This window comes from Pseudorca crassidens, chromosome 8 (assembly GCF_039906515.1).
Source record: "Pseudorca crassidens isolate mPseCra1 chromosome 8, mPseCra1.hap1, whole genome shotgun sequence".
Taxonomy (NCBI): Eukaryota; Metazoa; Chordata; class Mammalia; order Artiodactyla; family Delphinidae; genus Pseudorca; species Pseudorca crassidens.
In genome coordinates, this window is record NC_090303.1 from 71,247,466 (window position 1) to 71,266,684 (window position 19,219).

Here is a 19,219-nt window from a genome sequence, read left to right on the forward strand (position 1 = left end):
AAGACTTCATGGAGGAGATGACATTTATAAAGCAAATGAAATATAAGCGTGGAGGCACGGCAAGGCATTTGATTTTGGTAATTCAGGTAGTTTGGTGTTGCTGGAGTAGGAATAAAAGAATGAGAAATAAACAGGAAACATCTTGTGTTTCAAAATGGTGGACCATTTCTAAACTAAATTAAACAAGTCATTAAACGTGTGTACAATGCAAGATATTATAAACTGTTTGCAAACATTCAGATCAACTAACTAGACTGTATCTTAAAATTTACTAAAATCATGTTCTATAATTATAATTTAGATGTTCAAGAAAATGTTAAAATCTTGCAGTGAATCTCAGACCTGTCCTGGGCAAAATCTGAAAGGTTGGTAGCACTGTACTGAGGACATTAAGGGCACACACAGGCCCAGTGAGAGAGTGCCATGATCCACTGTGTATCCTGGGCTGGGGTGACCCTTTGCTACATTAACTCTGTATCATATATTCATTCTAAAAAAGATTGAGCAGCAATTTCTATTCGCCAGGCATTGTGCTAGAAACTAGGAATACAACAGTGAATTAATGATTCAGTCCCTCTCCTCATAGAACTTACAATCCTGAAGATGGGGTTGAGGTTGGTTGAGATACAGTAGACAGAGATTCAAATACAGGGTGGTATGTGCCTGATGCGAGATGTAAAGAATGCTGTGTGAGCGTACTGTAGCCTGCGTAGTTCAGAGAGGAGGGGTCAGGGAAGACGTCCTAAAGAAGTGCTGTCCAAGCCTAAGATTTTAGGAATAAGGCAGGTAAACTGGGAAAACTAGGCCAGGCAGAGGAAGGAACATGCACATGAAGAGAGCAGGGTAAGTGGGGGGAATGAGAGAGAGAGGAAAGGAACACACATGGTGCTTTTCTGGGAAGGCAATAGCTTAGTGTGGCTGAAAGCTAGAGTGTGAAATTGGTTGAGGGTCATGGACATAGAAGAGACTGGAAAAGTAGGGGAGGAAATAAGGGTAGATGAACAGTGCTAAGGTTTGTTAAGGATTTCATAAAACTAAGAAATCTGCTAAAAAATTTTGAGCTGGTATGTAACAGGGTCAGATTTGTGTTTTAAGAAGTTCACCATGGTTGTTGTGTTTAGATAAGATTGCAGAGGGTTAAGATGGGAGGTCAGAAGACAAGCTAGGGTTCTGCTGTGGATCTCATCCACATCATGATGGTGGTCTGAACTTGGGTAGAAGCCTTGAGGATGGAGAGAAGTGGGTGGATCCTAGGCATAATTTGGAGCTGGGTTCCATAGGACTTAGAGATGGACTGGATGTGGAGTGTAAGGGAGAGGAAGGCGCCACACACCCTCTCAAGTGTCTGTCTTGGCCACTGGGAAGATGGTGTCTGTTAGCTGAGTCTCACCAGTAGTGCCATAAAGGACTGAGCACACGAAACTTCAAGGTTGTTCCTGGATCCTGCCAGGCTGACTTCAATTAGTGTGTGGGCTGTTTGCTGTGAGTGGGAGTGGCAGGGCTACGGTTTGTTTTTATTCTTCCTTCTTGAGACAATCCCTAATCATACTCATTCAGTACAGAAAATGAGCTGCCCCTGCTTCACTAAATTGAAATCCAAAAATGTGCCAAATGACTAGACTACAGTTTTCACTGAAGAGTTCAAAGAGGAAATCAGCTCCTCATGCTGCCATATGAAAATGGGTAATTACAATATTTTTTAACACATTAGACCTTGTTATTTTTGAAATTAGGAAAACTATATGGGGCCACACATTTTTATCACTAGGAAGTCTTTTAGAGATTAGTGACAAATAATTCTACAGATGAAAAATTGTGGAGGTTAAATTATTGGCTCAAGGTCAGTCACCTGGTAGTTGATTAATTTCTTTCTAAGTTGTACTGATGTCTTGAAAAGTGTTGATTAAACAAGTGAAAGTGTGCACATGTCGTCACAGGGCCCATAAAACTGTTTTATGTAGGTATCGCAATGCCCTGGTAATTTTTGTGGCAAAATGAGAGTTGTTCTGACAAATCATCTGAAATAGAATATGGTATAGTTTCTGTTCTTGGTGCTCATGCCTGCTTCTAAAGTCTTTTGTTAAGTGATTTATGCACATTTATCTGGAGCATAATTATCTTGATTAATATTGAGACATATGGTATTTAAAATCCCAGTGTTTAACGAAGCACTTCATGATTAGCCGTTTAAAAATAATTAACCTTCTTGTATATAAAATTTTGTAATTTCATTTCAGATTATCAAGAGCTAATATTTTCAAAATTTTAATCAGCCATATATAGTGGATTCAGTGGAAATAATGTGTGAGAGGGGTATTGTAGCTCTGATACTACAAATCAATGAGAAATTAAACCACATTTTAGTGTTTTACAGCAGTCATATTTTTCTGGTCTGCCTTTTGCATTTAGATGTTTGGTGTATATTAATCACAGAAGCAATTTAGAAAAATGAAGTTACTAAAAATTAGAAAAAAACCTTAAATATGCTATTCTGCACACATATTTATTGATTTGGACCTATTCTCACCTAAGAATAAAAATCCTGTCTAGGGTTCGTAAGTCAATATAAGGGCTTTCCCTACATTCTCCACGTAGGAAACAAACATTAAACACATTTTATGGTGCTTATATCTTTATGACTTCTAATGAGATGAGATATGTTAAGAGTATTTTTCCTAGTGGAATATGGACCAGATCTTCTATTTTCCTGAACAGAGAGAAGCAAATTCCTTGCATCTCCTTAAATGACCTGGGCAGTTGCTGCTAAGCTTTCATTATGTCACTTAGTAAAGACCCATGGTTGAGCACGTTAGGAATTACTAAAACAGATTCAATTATTTTCTTTCTTTTTTTCCTGTTTCTTTTCCTCAGGAGACTCAGGTACAGAAAAGGCTTGAGGAAACTTAGGGAAGCCAAATTTTCTTTTCTTCACAGATGTCTTTGAGTTTTAGCAATTTGTAAGCCTAGAATGATGAGGGGAAAACTATAATAAAGAAAACAGACAAAGAAAATGTCAAAATTAAAATATAATGAACTGTTTAATAAGGGATTTGTTTACATAACTTTCTAAAGATGTCTTCTTTATATATAAATACAAAATTGATGCTAGTAGGTTTTTCTCCCCTTGTGTCTAGAAGATATCTCCAAATACCAATTATAATAACATCCAGCATGCCAAGTTTTTCACAGTCATTATTTCATGTATTCCTCACCCATCTATGAGGCACGTACTATTATTTTCCCCATTTAACAGATAGGGAGACAGAAATTTACAAGAGATTAAGTGACCTGTCTAAGATCACATTTTAAGTGATGGAATCTGGTTATCTATCTAGATCTATTGGATTCCAGAGCTTGGGCTCTTAATCACTATTGTGATACCATCAAAGAGGCTGATATGTATCTCTGGGAGGGAGATGGTTTGGTTCCTATGCAGAGAATTCTCCCTTCATTATGTGCTGCAGGCTATATAGCTACATCACTTTTCCTACACTCAAGGTTGGAAATGGCATTTGACAAGCTTCTGCAGAGCTTAGAAAGCCTAAGAGGGTTAAGGTACATGGGATGTGTAGCTTCTGAGATTTCCTGGGCCTGGCTGGCTCCTTCACAGGTGGTACATTTGATAGTTTTTCAAAAAGCTGCCATTGCACTCTCAATGCTGAGACAAAATATGGATACAGTTCATTTTTTAAACTTCATCTGCACTCCTGCATTCTTGATTGAGCTTATTGGGTAAGAGACAGGAATAAACAATATATTTATTATTGGATGGGTGAAAAGGGGAGGGTAGATGTGAGTGATCCTAGGACAAAGGTCTGTGAGTAAAATTCCTTGAATCGATCATTTACCTGGTGCTTTAATCCCTCCACTCTTTAAATACACACTGAGGAGACTTGTGCTTCCAGGAGGATGGAGTAGACATCTTTTTTCCTATTTCTCCCACTAAATACAGCTAAAAATCCTGGATATTATTTATAAAACAAACATAAGATTCTGAAAGGCAGAAAGAAGGCAGACTGGCTAGGGACCTCAGGACCAGAAGACACGGTGGTGAATTCTCTAGATTTTCTTTTTGCCTCATAGATCTCTGACTAGGTACTGGACAAGGTGGCAACCCAGAAATGCCAATGTGCTTAGACATGGCCATGGGCCAGTGGAGAACACATGCGGAGTCTGAACTCCTGCTCCCACCCAGTAGCCACAAGGCACCCCACCTGCAGGGTCAGAGGAGGGCACATAGGGAACAGTAATGAGGTTCCCTCTGGACTTTTACCTCTGTCTGGCAGTGATATGGCAGACAGAGTCCCAGAAGGAAAGAAGTAGATGTGGTTGAAAGAGTATTTGAAAAAATAATGGCTGAAAATTACCTAAATTTGGGAAAAAGACACAACAAACCTGTAGGTTCGAGCTGAGCAAATCCCAAACAGGATAAACCCAAAGATATTTATGCCAAGACATACCACAGATCACTTTCTGAAAACTAAGAACAGAGAAAAAATATCTTGAAAGCAGCCAGAGAGAAATGACAGGAAACACACTGATTTTTGACATTGGAGGAATAGGCTGGTTACCAGCGCTTCCCTTGTTGATTTTGGCTATTAGTCTTCTTTTTAACCAGACTCAACCAAGCTAACATGTACAGAGCATTTACTAGTTATCTGCAAATTATGCTGGGCACCCAGGGGACATTTGCTAATCCCATTCTTCCTGTAATTGCTCCACAGTGGGTATTATCCCTCAGAGCAAATCAAGGAATTTCAGAATTGGAAAGAACCTCAAAAAAAGGAAATAAAAGGGCAGAAGTTTGTAATTTGGGATTTCTGGATGGGCTTCAGTTCTGCGAACTCCCTGAAATTAATCTAAAAAAATGCCAGCATGTATGTGCATTTTTCTAGGGAAAGGACCATAGCTTTCATCAGAGTCTCAAAGGAGCTGGTGGCTCCCAAAACGTTAAGAGCCACCATTAAGAGTTTCTGCTCTTTTCAGGCAAAACTATATAATCCAACCTAGATAGAAAAGAGCTAAAAACAGAGAAGGTATTCCCCATCATACACATCAAAATTCCTGAAAGCCACCTCATAATTCTCTACTTTTAAGGAGAAAATAGGAAAATGGCAGTTTTCTGATTTCTTCTAGGCACTTGTGGAAATACAGGTTTATCAAAGAATGTTTGCTTGTAGTCTTATTTTGAACATTTAAAAAATAGTACCTATAGGTGGCTAAATAAACAGTGCACCGTGATTCAAAATGTACTTTAGATTTCCCCTACCCCTGAAGCCATTTTATGAACTGTCATGTGCTACCTGAGCCTCCAGTAAAAACAAAAACAGGCTTTCCTGTTTTTTAAAAAAATGTACTTTAGGTATGATTTCTCCCAATGCCAATCAAAAAGTTCAGACATACAAGGAAGCAAGAGCAGCCTCTCTACATCAGTACCAATAGGCTGGTATTTTATGAGATAGGACAAACTGGCCCGCAATCTGCATTCCTTTTTCCATCTTTCAAAAAAAAACATGTAAAAAAGTTCTATTATAAAGCAACTAAACTCCAATAAAAATTAAAAAAATTCTATTGATTACACAATGTATAACAGCCAATTTATCAGAATAAAAAACTATTAGTGTTTTCTTTGGTGAAAAAACAAGTATAACAAAAACAGATCCATGTGGTTTCTGTGTCTACAGTGTGGCTGTCCCTCTCTCTGTACCCTCTACCAAATCCCTCATGAAATCCAGGTCTGCTCACACCTGGAGAAATGCACATTAAGGATTTTAGGTTGCTGCTGCCTGTTTTCTGATCAAAATTAAGGCTCCCAGTGTTACCTGGAGAGCTAGAGATGGGATAATGCATTATTTTAGGAAAAAATTTGACTACCTGCTTTCATTAAGACCCTATAGTAGTTTGATTTACTCATACAATTCTATGCTGGCTGCATCTACACAATCAAAGGAATCACTGGAGACCCTTGTTAAACATAGAATTCCAGACCCCAACCTACAATTACTACAGTGCAACCAGGAGAGGAACCTGAGAATCTAACAGTTTTTATCAAGTGCTTTGGGTGATCCTTGGGCTCAAACAAGTTAGAGCAATCTTCTTAAACTTGAATGTGCATATAACTTATCCTGGGTTCTTGAAACAAAAGTTCTGATCCAATTGGTCTGGGTGGGACCTGAGATTCTGCAGATCTAACAAGTCCTAAGGTGATGCTGCTGGTGTGAGGACACCTTAAGTAGCAAGGTCAGGGAGATTACGCCTCATCTGGCTTGTGTGTAAATCAGTATAGGCCATTACATTTTCCTTCTGCATCTGTGGATTCTCTACCAGAGGCCTCTCCCCTCCCTTGATGCTGCCCATTTCTCATTTTTTCACTGATTGTATCTCTACAAGCTAGTGTGATCAGTTAAGGTAAGGCATCCTACTCTTCTCCACTTACTTTATAAAAAGTTCACACAAAGATAAAAGCAGTCTGAAATAAACACCACACAGTAACTTACATAATGGGTTTATATTTAATATAGTACTTCTCACCATGGAGATGTTAGCAGTTTATAAAGATTTTTTTGTTTTTGTTAAACGTTAAATCTTTTCTCCATTTCAGTGTCAATATAATTTTTTTACATTAAATCTTTTCTCCATTTCAATGTTAGATACATCGAATACATTTTCTAAACTTTTTCCCCCACAAAGAGATAAGTTTTAATTTTTTGACCAACTGTATTTAATATCTAGGTACAATATTAACTTGGGAGATAACAAAACAAAAATGCATTAAAAATATGGAGAAAAGACTCCTCAGTGATGCAGGAGGCAGTGATTATAACTAAACAGTGGCAATTTCCTAGGATTCTGGGCAAGAGTTTTCTTCTTATTATTGAGAATTCTGAAATTATGAAATATTACTTATGCAGAGTTCAGCCATCTCACTTCTTTGACCTTCTTTCTAACTAGCAAATGCAAATTACAGACGGCATTTTTCAGTGCATTATTTGTTGTGAAGAAAACGTTTTGTTTTCCATTTAACATATCAGTTTGTTCCTATTTATAGGGAAATAACCAAGACTATGAAGCTACCCTATTTACTGTTTCTTGAGAACTTTCAGACACCAAAACTCAGTTCTGAACCTCAATAGCACAAAGGTTTTCAGGGCAAGGTTTGATTCAGGAGGCCCTTCAAAGTCACATCTGTCCATTTCTCTTTCGTGCATATACCCCCAAACAAGCACAAATGCCTGTAATGCTGAGAACCACACCTAACAAGAGAGCAATTGCATCTCCGGCTTCTACTGCTTCCACAACAGGCAGCACCAGAAGCAATGAAAAGAAAACTAGGAACAGTTGTGTTGAAACTGAGATCATGATGTCGAGATCTTGAGGTGACTGGTTCTTAAAGGCTGAAGGTTCCTAGAAATTAAAACATGGAAACAAAAAGGAACCATTAAAAATTCCTACCTTTTCAAATGACAGTATGAATACATGACAACAGTTCATACAACCTTTTAAATCAGAGACTTTATAAATTATATTCAGACCCATCTCCTCATTTTATGGTGGAAGAAACTGAGGGAAGTAAACGGTACTTAAAGATGGTCATTTGAGGCTAATCGCCCCTTCTCATGATAATTCCCCTACTCCAGCGATTTTTCCCCACTCTATAACGCCAACACCGTGTGAATCAACAAAACAGAAATTGAACAGCAGAATAAGAAAAGACAGAAGAGGCACAAGATACTAACTTGGAAACTATCCTAGTGAATGAAAATTATATTTTCTTAGGGTCTCTCCCATCCAGGAAATGCAAACAAATCTGGCAAAGTCAAACCACATATAACTCTGTTAAGTCGTGGGGGAAATAGTAAGACTTACCAAAGAAAGCGTTTTTTTTTTAATTCTACCAGTTCAGGATGCTAAGGCTAAGCTCCACGTGACAGCACCTATTATCAGAGGGGCGTAGCAGGATTTAAAAAATCGCACATTATTAATTATTATTTTAAAGCAGCAGCTAGAGTCAGTGCAGAGCGGGGAGGTTGTACGTAAGGGAGAAGAATGGGTAATAACTAACGACAACAGTTTGTTCAAGCAGGGGAACTAGATTTAAAAGTTGGTCAGTTAGCCTATAAAGGAAAAGCTAAAAAAAAACCCAAAACCAAAAAAACAAGTTCGTTCGAGGACTTGATAGTAGGACTTTAAAAAGAATCCCTGCTTTGGCCCGGCAACGTGCAAATCTGCCGCCTGTTTTACAAATACCCTGGGCAATCTAAGTAGCCTTCGGGGACAAGTTCGTACATTACCTTCCAGGAAGCAGCCATTACAGGAATGGCGAGCAGGGCGGAGTCTCTAAACTACACTTCCCACAATCCCCTGTGACGACAACTCACAGGATGCACCGGCGCGCTCCCTTGTAACTGGTTGCGGGAAGATGGTCGCGCTCTACCGGAGACGCTGAGGAGCGAGCTCCCGGGGCTTCTTCATGTGGCCGAACCTGTCACTGGTGAAGTAGTTTAGTGTAGTTGTACGGAAGCTGACACACACACAAAAAGGTAAAAAAAATGACAGCAAGTGTTTTTTTTCACCCTGTTCAAGGTTTCAAGACACAAGAAGTTATGTCCTTTTCTTTGACTGAAATGCAGACACAGCAGCCGGAAGAAATCACCCGAGCAGAGCCATCTGTTTCAGATGCATTTAACCTAGAGGCTTGTAACATTTTTGAAGGAGGGAATCCCCTGACACCATTTTCCAAATGTGCCTTATGATATTTGTTAACTCTTAAGCAATGGTGGAAAACATGTTTAATAAGACGTTTTGGAAAATGTCAGAAACATCTGTAGGGAAAAACAGGCCGTTTGAGGAAAAACAGGTTAAGCACTATAAGAGGGTCTCGGATTCAGGTTCTAGAGTTCTGTTTCCCTATTACTTCAGGAGTGCAGTGTATGGTACGCTTTAGAGATTTCTTCTCACTCATATGTTTATGATACCCACCCTATGTATCCCCAAATATTTATGGAAAGTTGTAAATTAATACTTCTAAGTCATAAGGATAAATTATTTGCATATGTAAGTCTTAGCCCTTTCTGAAAGGCTTTCTTGAAGTCTAATTTAATCTACGAAGTCCTTACTGAACCTTTCTAATCACCCAGTCTTCTGAACTCTCATTTACTGACTAGAGGACTTTTTTGGTACCCTGGAAATGATCAGTTATTAGTGATGTGGGTTAGGGGTGAAGTCACTTGCCCTGTCTGAAAGTCCCCCTAGGACTCTGAGACACAGCAGGTATATTTCAGTTCAGTGCCCATAATTGGCACGTAATTTTTTTATTGTTGTTCATCTTTTTTCTTACACTTTACTAATCTCTCTGGACTGACAGCAAAGCTTTACATTCCTAGCTTCTAACACACACACAGCAGGTGCTCAGAAATGTTGGTTAATAACAATTATTTGAATAAATAAATGTGCCAGCAGGATTTCTTGAGAGACAAAGCAGTGCCAAATAAACCAAAGCAAGGTGTCTTGCAAATTGGAAGTCTATGGAAAATTACACAGTAATGTCAGCATTGCTTCTCTAAACTTGATTATTTTAACAAGTTCTGTCTTTGACTCATTTGCCTTGTGCTACTTCTGGTTTTGTACCTTTCTAATCAGTTATATTTGAAATAGCAGCTCTTTAAAAATACTCTTTTGCATTCTAGTGTGAACAATTTGGGGATTTAATTTTTCCCTATATGTTTATTCAGTTTGCTGAAGTCAGCAGAGACCACGGTAAATTTAGTATTATTACAGACTTGTTTCTAGGGGTGTCAGTGTTGAAGATAATGGGTTAGTTTTAAATTTGAAGGTCTGCTGATGATAAAATGCTTTTTCTTTATTATGTTAAGAGATCATGATGACCTGGCCTATCTGAAAAAGAGTGGCAGAAGTTTGTGCAGAGATGTTTTGGGCCCGTGTAGTTTCAAAATAAAATTGGTTAACTTTTCCTAACCAGCATCTACCCTCATCAGGCAACTTAACAAAGGTGTTGCTGTATATGCTTTTGTCTGCCTTATTACAACCCTAGTTTCCAAGTAGAATGGTATTCTAGTTCTCAGTGTTCTCTTCTTACTACCCTAACTAGTGATTTAAAAATAAATCAGACACCAAGGGGGCAGAGCGGCGGGGGGTGGTGTGGGGGGGTGGTGTGATGAATTGGGCGATTGGGATTGACATGTATACACTGATGTGTATAAAATGGATGACTAATAAGAACCTGCAGTATAAAAAAATAAATAAAATTAAATTCAAAAATTAAAAAAAAAGTCAGATCATTTATTCCTTGCTTAAAGCTCTCCAGTTCCATCACAATAAGCAGAAGTCTATGCTCCTTATCAAGACTTACAACCCCCTACACATTCTGGCCTCTGCCTGCCTTTCTGACATCAGCCTACTACTCACTCATGCTCATTCCAATCACACTCATCTTTTTGCTGTTTCTTAAGCATGCCAATTTTGTGTTTTTATTGATTCATATTTTTATTGAATCAAATTTTGTTGATTAATGTTTAGTCACTGTTACACTGTTCGTAGTAGAAACTACCTTATAAGTAGGAAGTCTGCTTTTAGGCTAAACCATAAGGTATTTCGACTGAGATTATTTTGAGTCTTTATTCAAAATTTAGGTCTCACATACTTTCTCCATAATATTAATAGCAAGGCTTTATGTCTATGTATGTATAAGACACAGTAGTACCTAAAACAGGAACTACTTTGTTCAGAAACCTGTCTATAATGGTCCCTATTTACTTCCTCTGTCCACTTGGGGTGCAAATACTGATTAAGCCCATCTGGATGGTGTATTTTTTTCTTAGCAATACCTGAATGGTTTCTTTAAGTACTTTCTAATGTTGGACGAGCAATACTGGCATTTTTAGTGAGACAGTGCTCTGTTGTGCCAACATAATATTGCAGGATATTTAGCATCTTTAGCCCCTGCCTGCTAAATGCCAGTAGAATCCCCTAATCGTGAAGATAATCAACTGCCCTCATGTATTGCCAGATAGTCTTTGGTGAGATACTGTCCCTAGTTGAGAACTACTCAAGATTTTGTCAAGAAAATAAAAGGAGTAGTTGAAAACAATGAAATAGTACATACACACGCACACACACACACCCCCCCCAACATCAACACTGCAGTGCTCTAATGTTTTAGATTCTTTCTTCCTTGGTTATGCTGATTTTGTTGTTAACTACAGATTTTCTTCTGTGTCCTATCAGCATCCTTGCCAGACAGTTTCCACTGGTCACTTTTTTAAAGAATTATTTATTTATTCATTTGGCTGCGCTGGGTATTAGTTGCGTCATCGGGATCTAGTTCCCTGACCAGGGATCGAACCCAGGCCCCCTGCGTTGGGATTGCGGAGTCTTAACCACTGGACCACCAGGGACATCTCGGTCACTTTCTTATAACAGCACCGATATGCAAATTGAGGTGAGATTTCTGCTTTTATTTCTGCCACTTAGTCTTTAAGCTGTGGAGAGGTGCTGTGATGTAGTATATGGAATATTAGCTTTTTCCCTTGCTAGTTTTATGGATTTGAGTAGTTAATCTCTCTGAAACTTACTTTCCTTTTATAAAATATGCTGTGTGAGAATTAAATGAAATGTTTCTAAAGTGACCAAAAAGTTACCAGAGCTCAGTACTTATCAATTCCCTCTTATTTGTAGGTCTGTTCCCCTGGTTACTGATTAAGAGTTAGGGTCTTTGGGGTTAGACCAGTTGGTTAGAATTCTGGCCCTGCTGCTTACTAACTGTATGACAATAGACAAGTTGGTAAGCTTTTCTAAGACTCAGCTTATCCATCTATAAAATGGGGTATAATAGTACTTGCTTCATATGTATATTATGAGGATTAAATGAGTTAATTTCCAGAATTAGTGGCTAGCATATAGTAAGCTCTCATTAAATATTAACTGTTGTTACTATTTTCTGTTAAACAAATCCATGAAATATATGGGGTCTTCAGGATGTGGCTTCTCTCCATTGTGAATATGCTCTTCTGCAGACAAACATGGTAAATAGAAAATGTCTGTGGAACTCCCTGGATACAGAGGCATTTTAGGCTTCCTAGGCTTTGGGTTGGGAGCTGACTGGAAAACACTCCCCTGGTACTCAAAAGCTGTCCGTTTGTTGCCTTGATGGGATTTTACTATTTATTTCATACCTACTGGTGGTTAGGTTTATGTTTAAAATATATTCTCCATTCAGTTATTGTCACATCATTGATTGATCATGTTAGGTCCAAAGGGTTTTGAAAATGTGATTGGGAGGGTCTAGATACGGGTGAATAGCTCCAAGAAATCAGTCAGCTGGAATGAACTCTGTGGCCACCCCAAGAAAACCCAGCAAACAAACAAAGACTCTTAATTCCTTTTGAATTCTAGTTACAGCAGCTAGTCTATAACTCTGCACTGCTTTTTCTATAAATTGCAGCAAAGGAAATGACAGCATTAGAAGATTTGCTAAGAGGGAATTATAATAACTGAGACTGTAGGCTCAGAGGAATGTATTACTCTTGATAGATTGTTATGGGATACTTAATTGCAGAGCTTGCAGGACAGAAGGAAATACTTTTGTATTACCCCTGAGAGATGGCACTGTGTTGAACATGGTACCAAGATTTTTACCTTACCTCCTTGGCTTCAGTAAGGTCCACTGTTTGAAGAGGATAAACATTATTCTTACAACCCCTACTTAGAACTAATTTGCTTATACTCATGGATGAAGGAACTCTATTTTCCCAGATAGCTTCAAAAAATCATGTTTGTTTCTTTTAAAGTTTGTCTTTGACTTATAAGTCAAGAGTCATATAATTGGTTTTCATTAGTTTATATTGTATACTGTAACTGGAAATGTCAACTCAGGGTTTACTAGTATTAAGTAATGTAGAGGCAGGGATTAATTTCTGGGATACAGTGAATATAATGATCTCCTCCACTCCTTTGACCTGAAGCTGCTTTTTGATTTCTGACGTTCTTGCAAACCATCTTAATGAACTGTTATTTCTTAGCTATAACTCAGATTTAGATGTTTTGTCCAGATCACTGACCAGGACAATGACTGCCATGTTGTACATGTGTAGTTCCCTCTTCTAAAAGAGATGATCATTTCCTTAAGCAGTACTAGGGAGATGAGCAGCTTCTTCTGTGCCAAGCGTCTGCTAGCTACAAGTTCTGCCTGTGAACATCTCTGATAGCAACGTGAACCACAGCTCTTCTGAAGCAGTGCCACATTCCATCTCCCCTGACGTTGCCCCGCCCAAGCTGTCTGAATGCTTCTGCAGGCTTTTATATAGTTCCTCTTTTGGCATTAAGTGTCTAGTGTTATCAGATCCAAAATGTAGTCTTTCAATTCGGAAGAACCTAAGCTTATACTATCCTTCACTGAAACAGAGATCACTGGTAGCCGATGATACTCAGAGACAAAGAACCTTACTTTAGACACTTGTCTGAGTGGTGGAGGGCAAAATTTCACAAGTCAATTGTTACTCAAAAGTGGTTTCAGAGAAGAATGAAGAAGTGGCTTCTGCTTATTTTATAATTGTTAGAAGTGAGGCATTGGTAGGCCCTGAAGGAAGGCACTTCTGGTATCAATCAGAGAAGGCATGATAGGCTGACATCAAGATTTTGCAGTCACTGATTTGTGTCAGGAAGTTCATACAACCCAGACTTCCTCATTAGCAATTGAACCAAGCCAAGTGAGTGGAGACATTTTATTGGAGCTTCACAATTAAAAAAGGCCAACCCAGAGTTAATCAGTATTTCCCATCAGTAATAGGACATTCATCACTGAGACTGTTACATTAGAGCCAACTAAGCTAACAGCATGAGATACGCTGCACTTTCCAGAGCTAATCAGCTGCTGCTGAATCTAAACACTCTGGTGTCAGTATCTTACAGACGTGAATGGGCAAACTGCAGAAGGTCATTTTTGACATGGTTCCCGGCACCATCTAGAGCCTGTTGCCGATGTAACCTTGATTTCCCCTGATGAACCTCAGTAATCTGTGGGAGTCAGTCACACACACACAAGCCTATGGTGTCCAGGAAGCAGAGGAACCACACCCACAGGCACTGACAGATTCAAATTTAACATTTCTGGGCTTCCAGGAGCAGGCTAAGAATACCTGGACGGGACAAATTTATAGTTTTGAAAAGTTGTGAAATTATCTTTTTATGTAGTACTTTATCCATGGTAATGGACTGATTAAAAACATTGGCTTTGGATATGTCATCAGTTGGCCCATCTCTGCCACTTACTAACTCACTGAATTTGTACAAATTATCTAACTTCTTTAAACTTGAGTTTTCTCATCTGTAATGAGAAAATCACCAATCTTTTGTAGGACTCCCACTGTAGATTAAATGAAGTGACACATAAAATGCTCAATATGGTCAGTGTCTATAACTCTCATAGATATGAGACTAGCTGATCAGATAATATTTAAGTGCTGCACAAGGAAATTTAAAGTGAGGATTATCTTGCCTCATGGGAGGGTGAAAAAATATTTCTCATGGGAAAAAATATTTTCTTAGAAAACACGGTTTCATGATACATAGGCTAGGACTGATTGATTGATTTATATTTAATAAACACTTAAATAGTGACTAATATGTGTCAGGAACTATTCCACACGTTAACAAATGTAAATCCATTTACTCCTTAAAATAATCCTGTGAGGGAGACACTATTATTATCCCCTGTTACAGGTGAGGAAACTGAGGCATGATTAAGTAATTTATCTAAGGTCACATAAGTGAGTGGTAGAATCAGATTATGAACCCAGGAAATCTGACAAAGACTGACTCTTAGTCATTGCCCACATGGTTTCATGTGGAAAATGTCCACAGTATCAAACTGCATTTTAATTATCTTTGAAATAAGGTGCTCTAGTGTTGCTTAGGAAGCCTAACTGTGGTGAGTCACTGAAGAGCTGTTGGTGTTTATATACTTCCCCTCTAGGCCCTAGTTTGGTGAATGAATGAATAGCAGTATTCACCTAATTTGTTAATTGAGTTTGACTTAGATTTAATAGGTATATACAAAAAATGTTTTTTAAAAATTAAGGGATGTTTGACTGAGGCTCAGAAGAGCACTTACTGATGGGCACAGACATCATATATCAAAGAACATAGATTGTGATGTGTTGGCAAATCTCAACTATCATGAAATCACTGAAGTCCATATAATATACAAGATTCAGAAAGGAAGAAAAGAAAGTCAAAAGAACCTTTTGAAAATCTTTGCTTAGAAGTGAAAAACTTAAACTAGTCATTGCAAAAGTATAGAGAAGTTATTAACAATTTAGTCTGTGCAATTCATAAGGAAATAATAATTCCTGTGTATAGACTAGGGGCTCATTATGATTAAGCACTGGTAACCATGGAGACAGCATGAAATTTATAAAATTAAAAACATACCAGATAGAAAATGCAGGTAGCATAGGAGAGTGAATCATGCCCCAACTGGTCTTTGCGTGATTTCTCTTAAGTCTAAAGACTTAAAAAATTTCTATCTGGGCATTTTCTGAGTAAAATCACTCATTTTTCAAATCCTGAATTTCTTCTTTGGATATCTTAACCTGTTCTTTGAAAATGCTTTTTATCTAGAGTCAGTTTAGACATGATAGAATGTGTTGGAGTAGAGTTTTTATAGGTAAGAAATATCTTGGAAGTGGTAACGTTTAGATTGATCTTGGGAACTTATATGAGTACCTGAACCTTTTATGTAGATATTTACTGTGAATTTTCAGTTGACATGTTGTAAGTGATTGGTCACTTTAGTTTTTAAATCTGTTTCTTTTGCTAAATCATATAGATGGTCCAGGTAGAGAACTTTATGGTATAACACCAGTTTCTGTCATGGAATGATTTCTTCATCCATGAAATTGTGAGCTAGAGAACAACAATAAAGTTGCTTTACTCTTGCCTGTAATATTTTGATTGTTTATAAATCTATTCCCTGACAACAGGTTACTTGCCTGTAGATATTCTAAAAGTGGTATTGTTTGAATTTAAAATCTTCATGAATAAAAAATTATGACAAAAAGATCTTACTTTCTGGAAGAGTGACTTTACTCAAGGAGGTTGCCAGATTTTCTATTCAAAGGAAAATTCTTTATTTAAAAAATGGAGTAGATTATGTTTTAAAAACTGATTGCAGCTGGTTCAGTTGAGGAAAAAGTCCCAAACAGTGCTCTTCACAGTTTCATTTGATTGTGATTTGGACCCACTTTAATGCATTTTAAGCTCTCATTTGTCAAGAGAGTCAAAATAAGTCACTGAACTCAATCTGACAGTCAAAGTGAAGCACTGCTTTTGTGAGCATGCCTATCAACACTACTGCATATTAAAGTGAATGTGGTGTGCTGCATAAGAGTGGAGACATAACCCTTTCATCTGCTCTGCTTTAGTAGAATACTCAACATACCTTTCGGTCACCAGGCTTTTAAAGGGCCCTCAAGAGACAACAGAGAGCCCAGGGATGAGTGACAGAGTTAATTCAAGTGATCCAAAAATTGGTCCTGGAAGAGGGTTCTAAACAATGTATTATGTGGTTCACTTGCATCCCAATTACATGGGGAGTTTATTTAAAAATGCAAATTTCTAAAACAAGTTCTCTAGGTAGTTCTTAGGTTCATCAGCTCTTAGAACCTTTGTCATTGGGGAGAATAAGTTATTGGGCCTGATTATTTGGGAAGAGGAAACATAGAGGCAACTGAACAACGATCTTTAACTTAATAATAAGTTTATTAAGACCCAATTTGAATTATCCATCTTGCTCTCATGGACCCCTTTCCAGCTGCTGATGAAGCAGGAAATACAAATATTTCTTGCTATTTGTTCATGTTTCAAGTGGCATTTTTTCTCATTATTTCTTACAGACTTACCTGTCTCTCTCTAAAATTTACTTTTTTAAAATATAAAGTCAATATATCTTATGTTATCTGATACGGAAATAATAGAAGAAAGAAAACAAAAATATTTGTTTAATATATATATATGTACACACAAATATATTCATAATAAAATAAGTAGAATACAAAAAAGAAACTTTAAAAATTTAATTTTATTTTTTAAACAGTGGGTTCTTATTAGTTATCCATTTTATACATGTTAGTATATATATGTCAATCCCAAGCTCCCAAACTCTAAAACTTACTTTTTTAAAAAATGTATAAAACGTTCTGATGATTTCCATCTTTGGAATTGTAGAAACATCTCATTCCTCAGAGAAAACAAAGCCTTTCCTAGCAGTAAAAGGGACTCAGCCACAAAATGGACAGTATCAGCAGCTTTAAAACATAATAATGCAGTTGTGATTTTCACATGGTTACTTTTTACAACAATCTTCTGTTAAAGATTAGGACAAAGCATTAAATGCAACTCGCGGAAGGTGATCAGAAAGGTATTATGTGGTTGGTTCCTAACGTGTAGCTTTCTGGTGATTCAACATTAACCAAGGATTGAATTTTTAAAGCCTTGGACCTATCTTCCCTAAACATTTCTTCTCTCAATAGGTGTTTGGAAGGGAAATGGATAACCTGGAGTGCTGGTATTCTAAATTGCTGGCTGAAGGCCCATCCATATGCTTTGGAACTGCGACCAGCAGGTAGCAAGCTAGTTCTGAAAATTGAGTAGGTCTAACAAGTGTTCTTGCCCACACAGTTACAGCTGGATAAAGTGGGGCTTGGGCCCAGGTCTTACCTCTTTCAATTATCTCTCACTAATTTCTCATACTGTTCCAAGTATTATAATATCCTTGTAGTAGCATTACATAAATATTTATTGAGTAAATGAATAACTTGTCAACTGAAAAAAATGCACAACATGAGAATTGTGAGTTAAGTTTTATTTGGGGCAAAATGAGGACTATAGACTGGGAGACAGCCTCTCAGATAGCTCTGAGGAATTGCTCCAAAGAGGTAGAGGAGGAGAGGTCAATATATATATGGTTTTGGCGAGAGGGGATACGTGCAATCAGGCACACATTTTGGCAGAAGGTGGCTGCTAGTCATGAAGAGCAGATGTCTCTGTTAGTGATTTTAGTGCTTTTCTGGATATGAGAAGATACAAGAAATTGGTCTCATAAAATCTTCTCTTGAAAATATCTAACTATCTGAAGGCCTGTTGTGCCAGTTTTTCCCAGAGCACAGAGTGCTTCATTCCTGATCTCCACCCTGAACTCCTTTCAGGGCATGTTGAGGGTCAGCGACTGCAGTGGCTACTGACTTCATCCTTGTAGAGGCAGATGGTGAGCAGCAGTCTTTAGTTGACACACTAAGACTAAAGTTTTAGTCAACATAAAGCTCAGTTTGAATCAATATGTGTGACATAGCCATGGAAACAGTGAATGTAATCATGGGCTGCAGGAATAGATGTGTAGTATCTCGAATGGAGAGGGGAAGTTCTGCTTTGCTCTTTCCACTTTGGGCCAAGTCTAGCAATATAGTGTTCTTTTATGGGTTCCCCACTTTCAGAGAAACATTAACAAACTGGATATTAACCAGGACTGTGCTATGATAACACTAGAATCGTTAGTTGAAAAACATAGTTGAAAGACTATGGGATGTAAAGGAAAGGACTCATTGAGACTAACTAGTATTTTTGATAGCTCATCCCATAGGAGAGGCCTTAAACTAAAGGGAAGGAATTGGAGTTGCTCTGGATTGCCAGTGGGTGACAGAGATAGAGAGGCAAGTATTAGCTCAATATAAGGGAAAGCTTTCTAATGTTTTAAGAGAAATGGCTATCTTGGTGAGCAGTGAATTCTTGATCAGTCAATAGGCTGGCTTAATGAACACTTTACATGATGTAGAAAGGATTCAAACTTCAAAAGGATGATTAGTTTACATGTCCTTGAAGGTTCTGTCTGAACTTGACATTCTCTCATTCTCTTATCTCCTCCTCTTACCACCCAAGTCTTATGCTAGTTGTCTGGTGCTCATTTTAAGAGTTTATTCAAGAGTCTCTGAGACACTGCTATTTCTCTTTTCAAAGGCTTTATTCTTAGTATTTCTTTCTTTATTTCAAATAGGAAGGGAAAATGGACTTCTTTCTCTATTTCTGAAAAGAAAACTTTGTTAATGATTTCTTAATATTTATAAATACATAAGTATATATGATATATTGTTAATATTGTTCATATTTTATCACCAGTCTGTGTAACTGATACTGTTCCCTAAACTATTGT

General features: G+C 37.7%; 1 protein-coding gene and 1 long non-coding RNA gene across 2 annotated transcripts in view; one reads left to right on the forward strand and one right to left on the reverse strand.

Annotated features, from left to right (window-relative positions):
• Nucleotides 1-6,493: 6,493 nt before the first annotated feature.
• Nucleotides 6,494-8,373, reverse strand: SMIM30 (small integral membrane protein 30). The gene is made up of 3 exons (XM_067746781.1): nt 8,292-8,373; nt 7,867-7,934; nt 6,494-7,404 (listed from the first exon to the last, which is right to left on the reverse strand). The coding sequence occupies exon 3, from the start codon at nt 7,357-7,359 to the stop codon at nt 7,180-7,182; it is 180 nt and encodes a 59-aa protein (XP_067602882.1). The 5' UTR covers nt 7,360-7,404; nt 7,867-7,934; nt 8,292-8,373; the 3' UTR covers nt 6,494-7,179.
• A 30-nt stretch (nt 8,374-8,403) lies between these two features.
• Nucleotides 8,404-19,219, forward strand: part of LOC137229211 (uncharacterized) — a 640,020-nt gene continuing 629,204 nt past the window's right edge. The window contains exon 1 of the long non-coding RNA XR_010945593.1: nt 8,404-8,540. This is a non-coding gene — a long non-coding RNA (uncharacterized lncRNA). The remainder of the gene's footprint in view (nt 8,541-19,219) is intronic.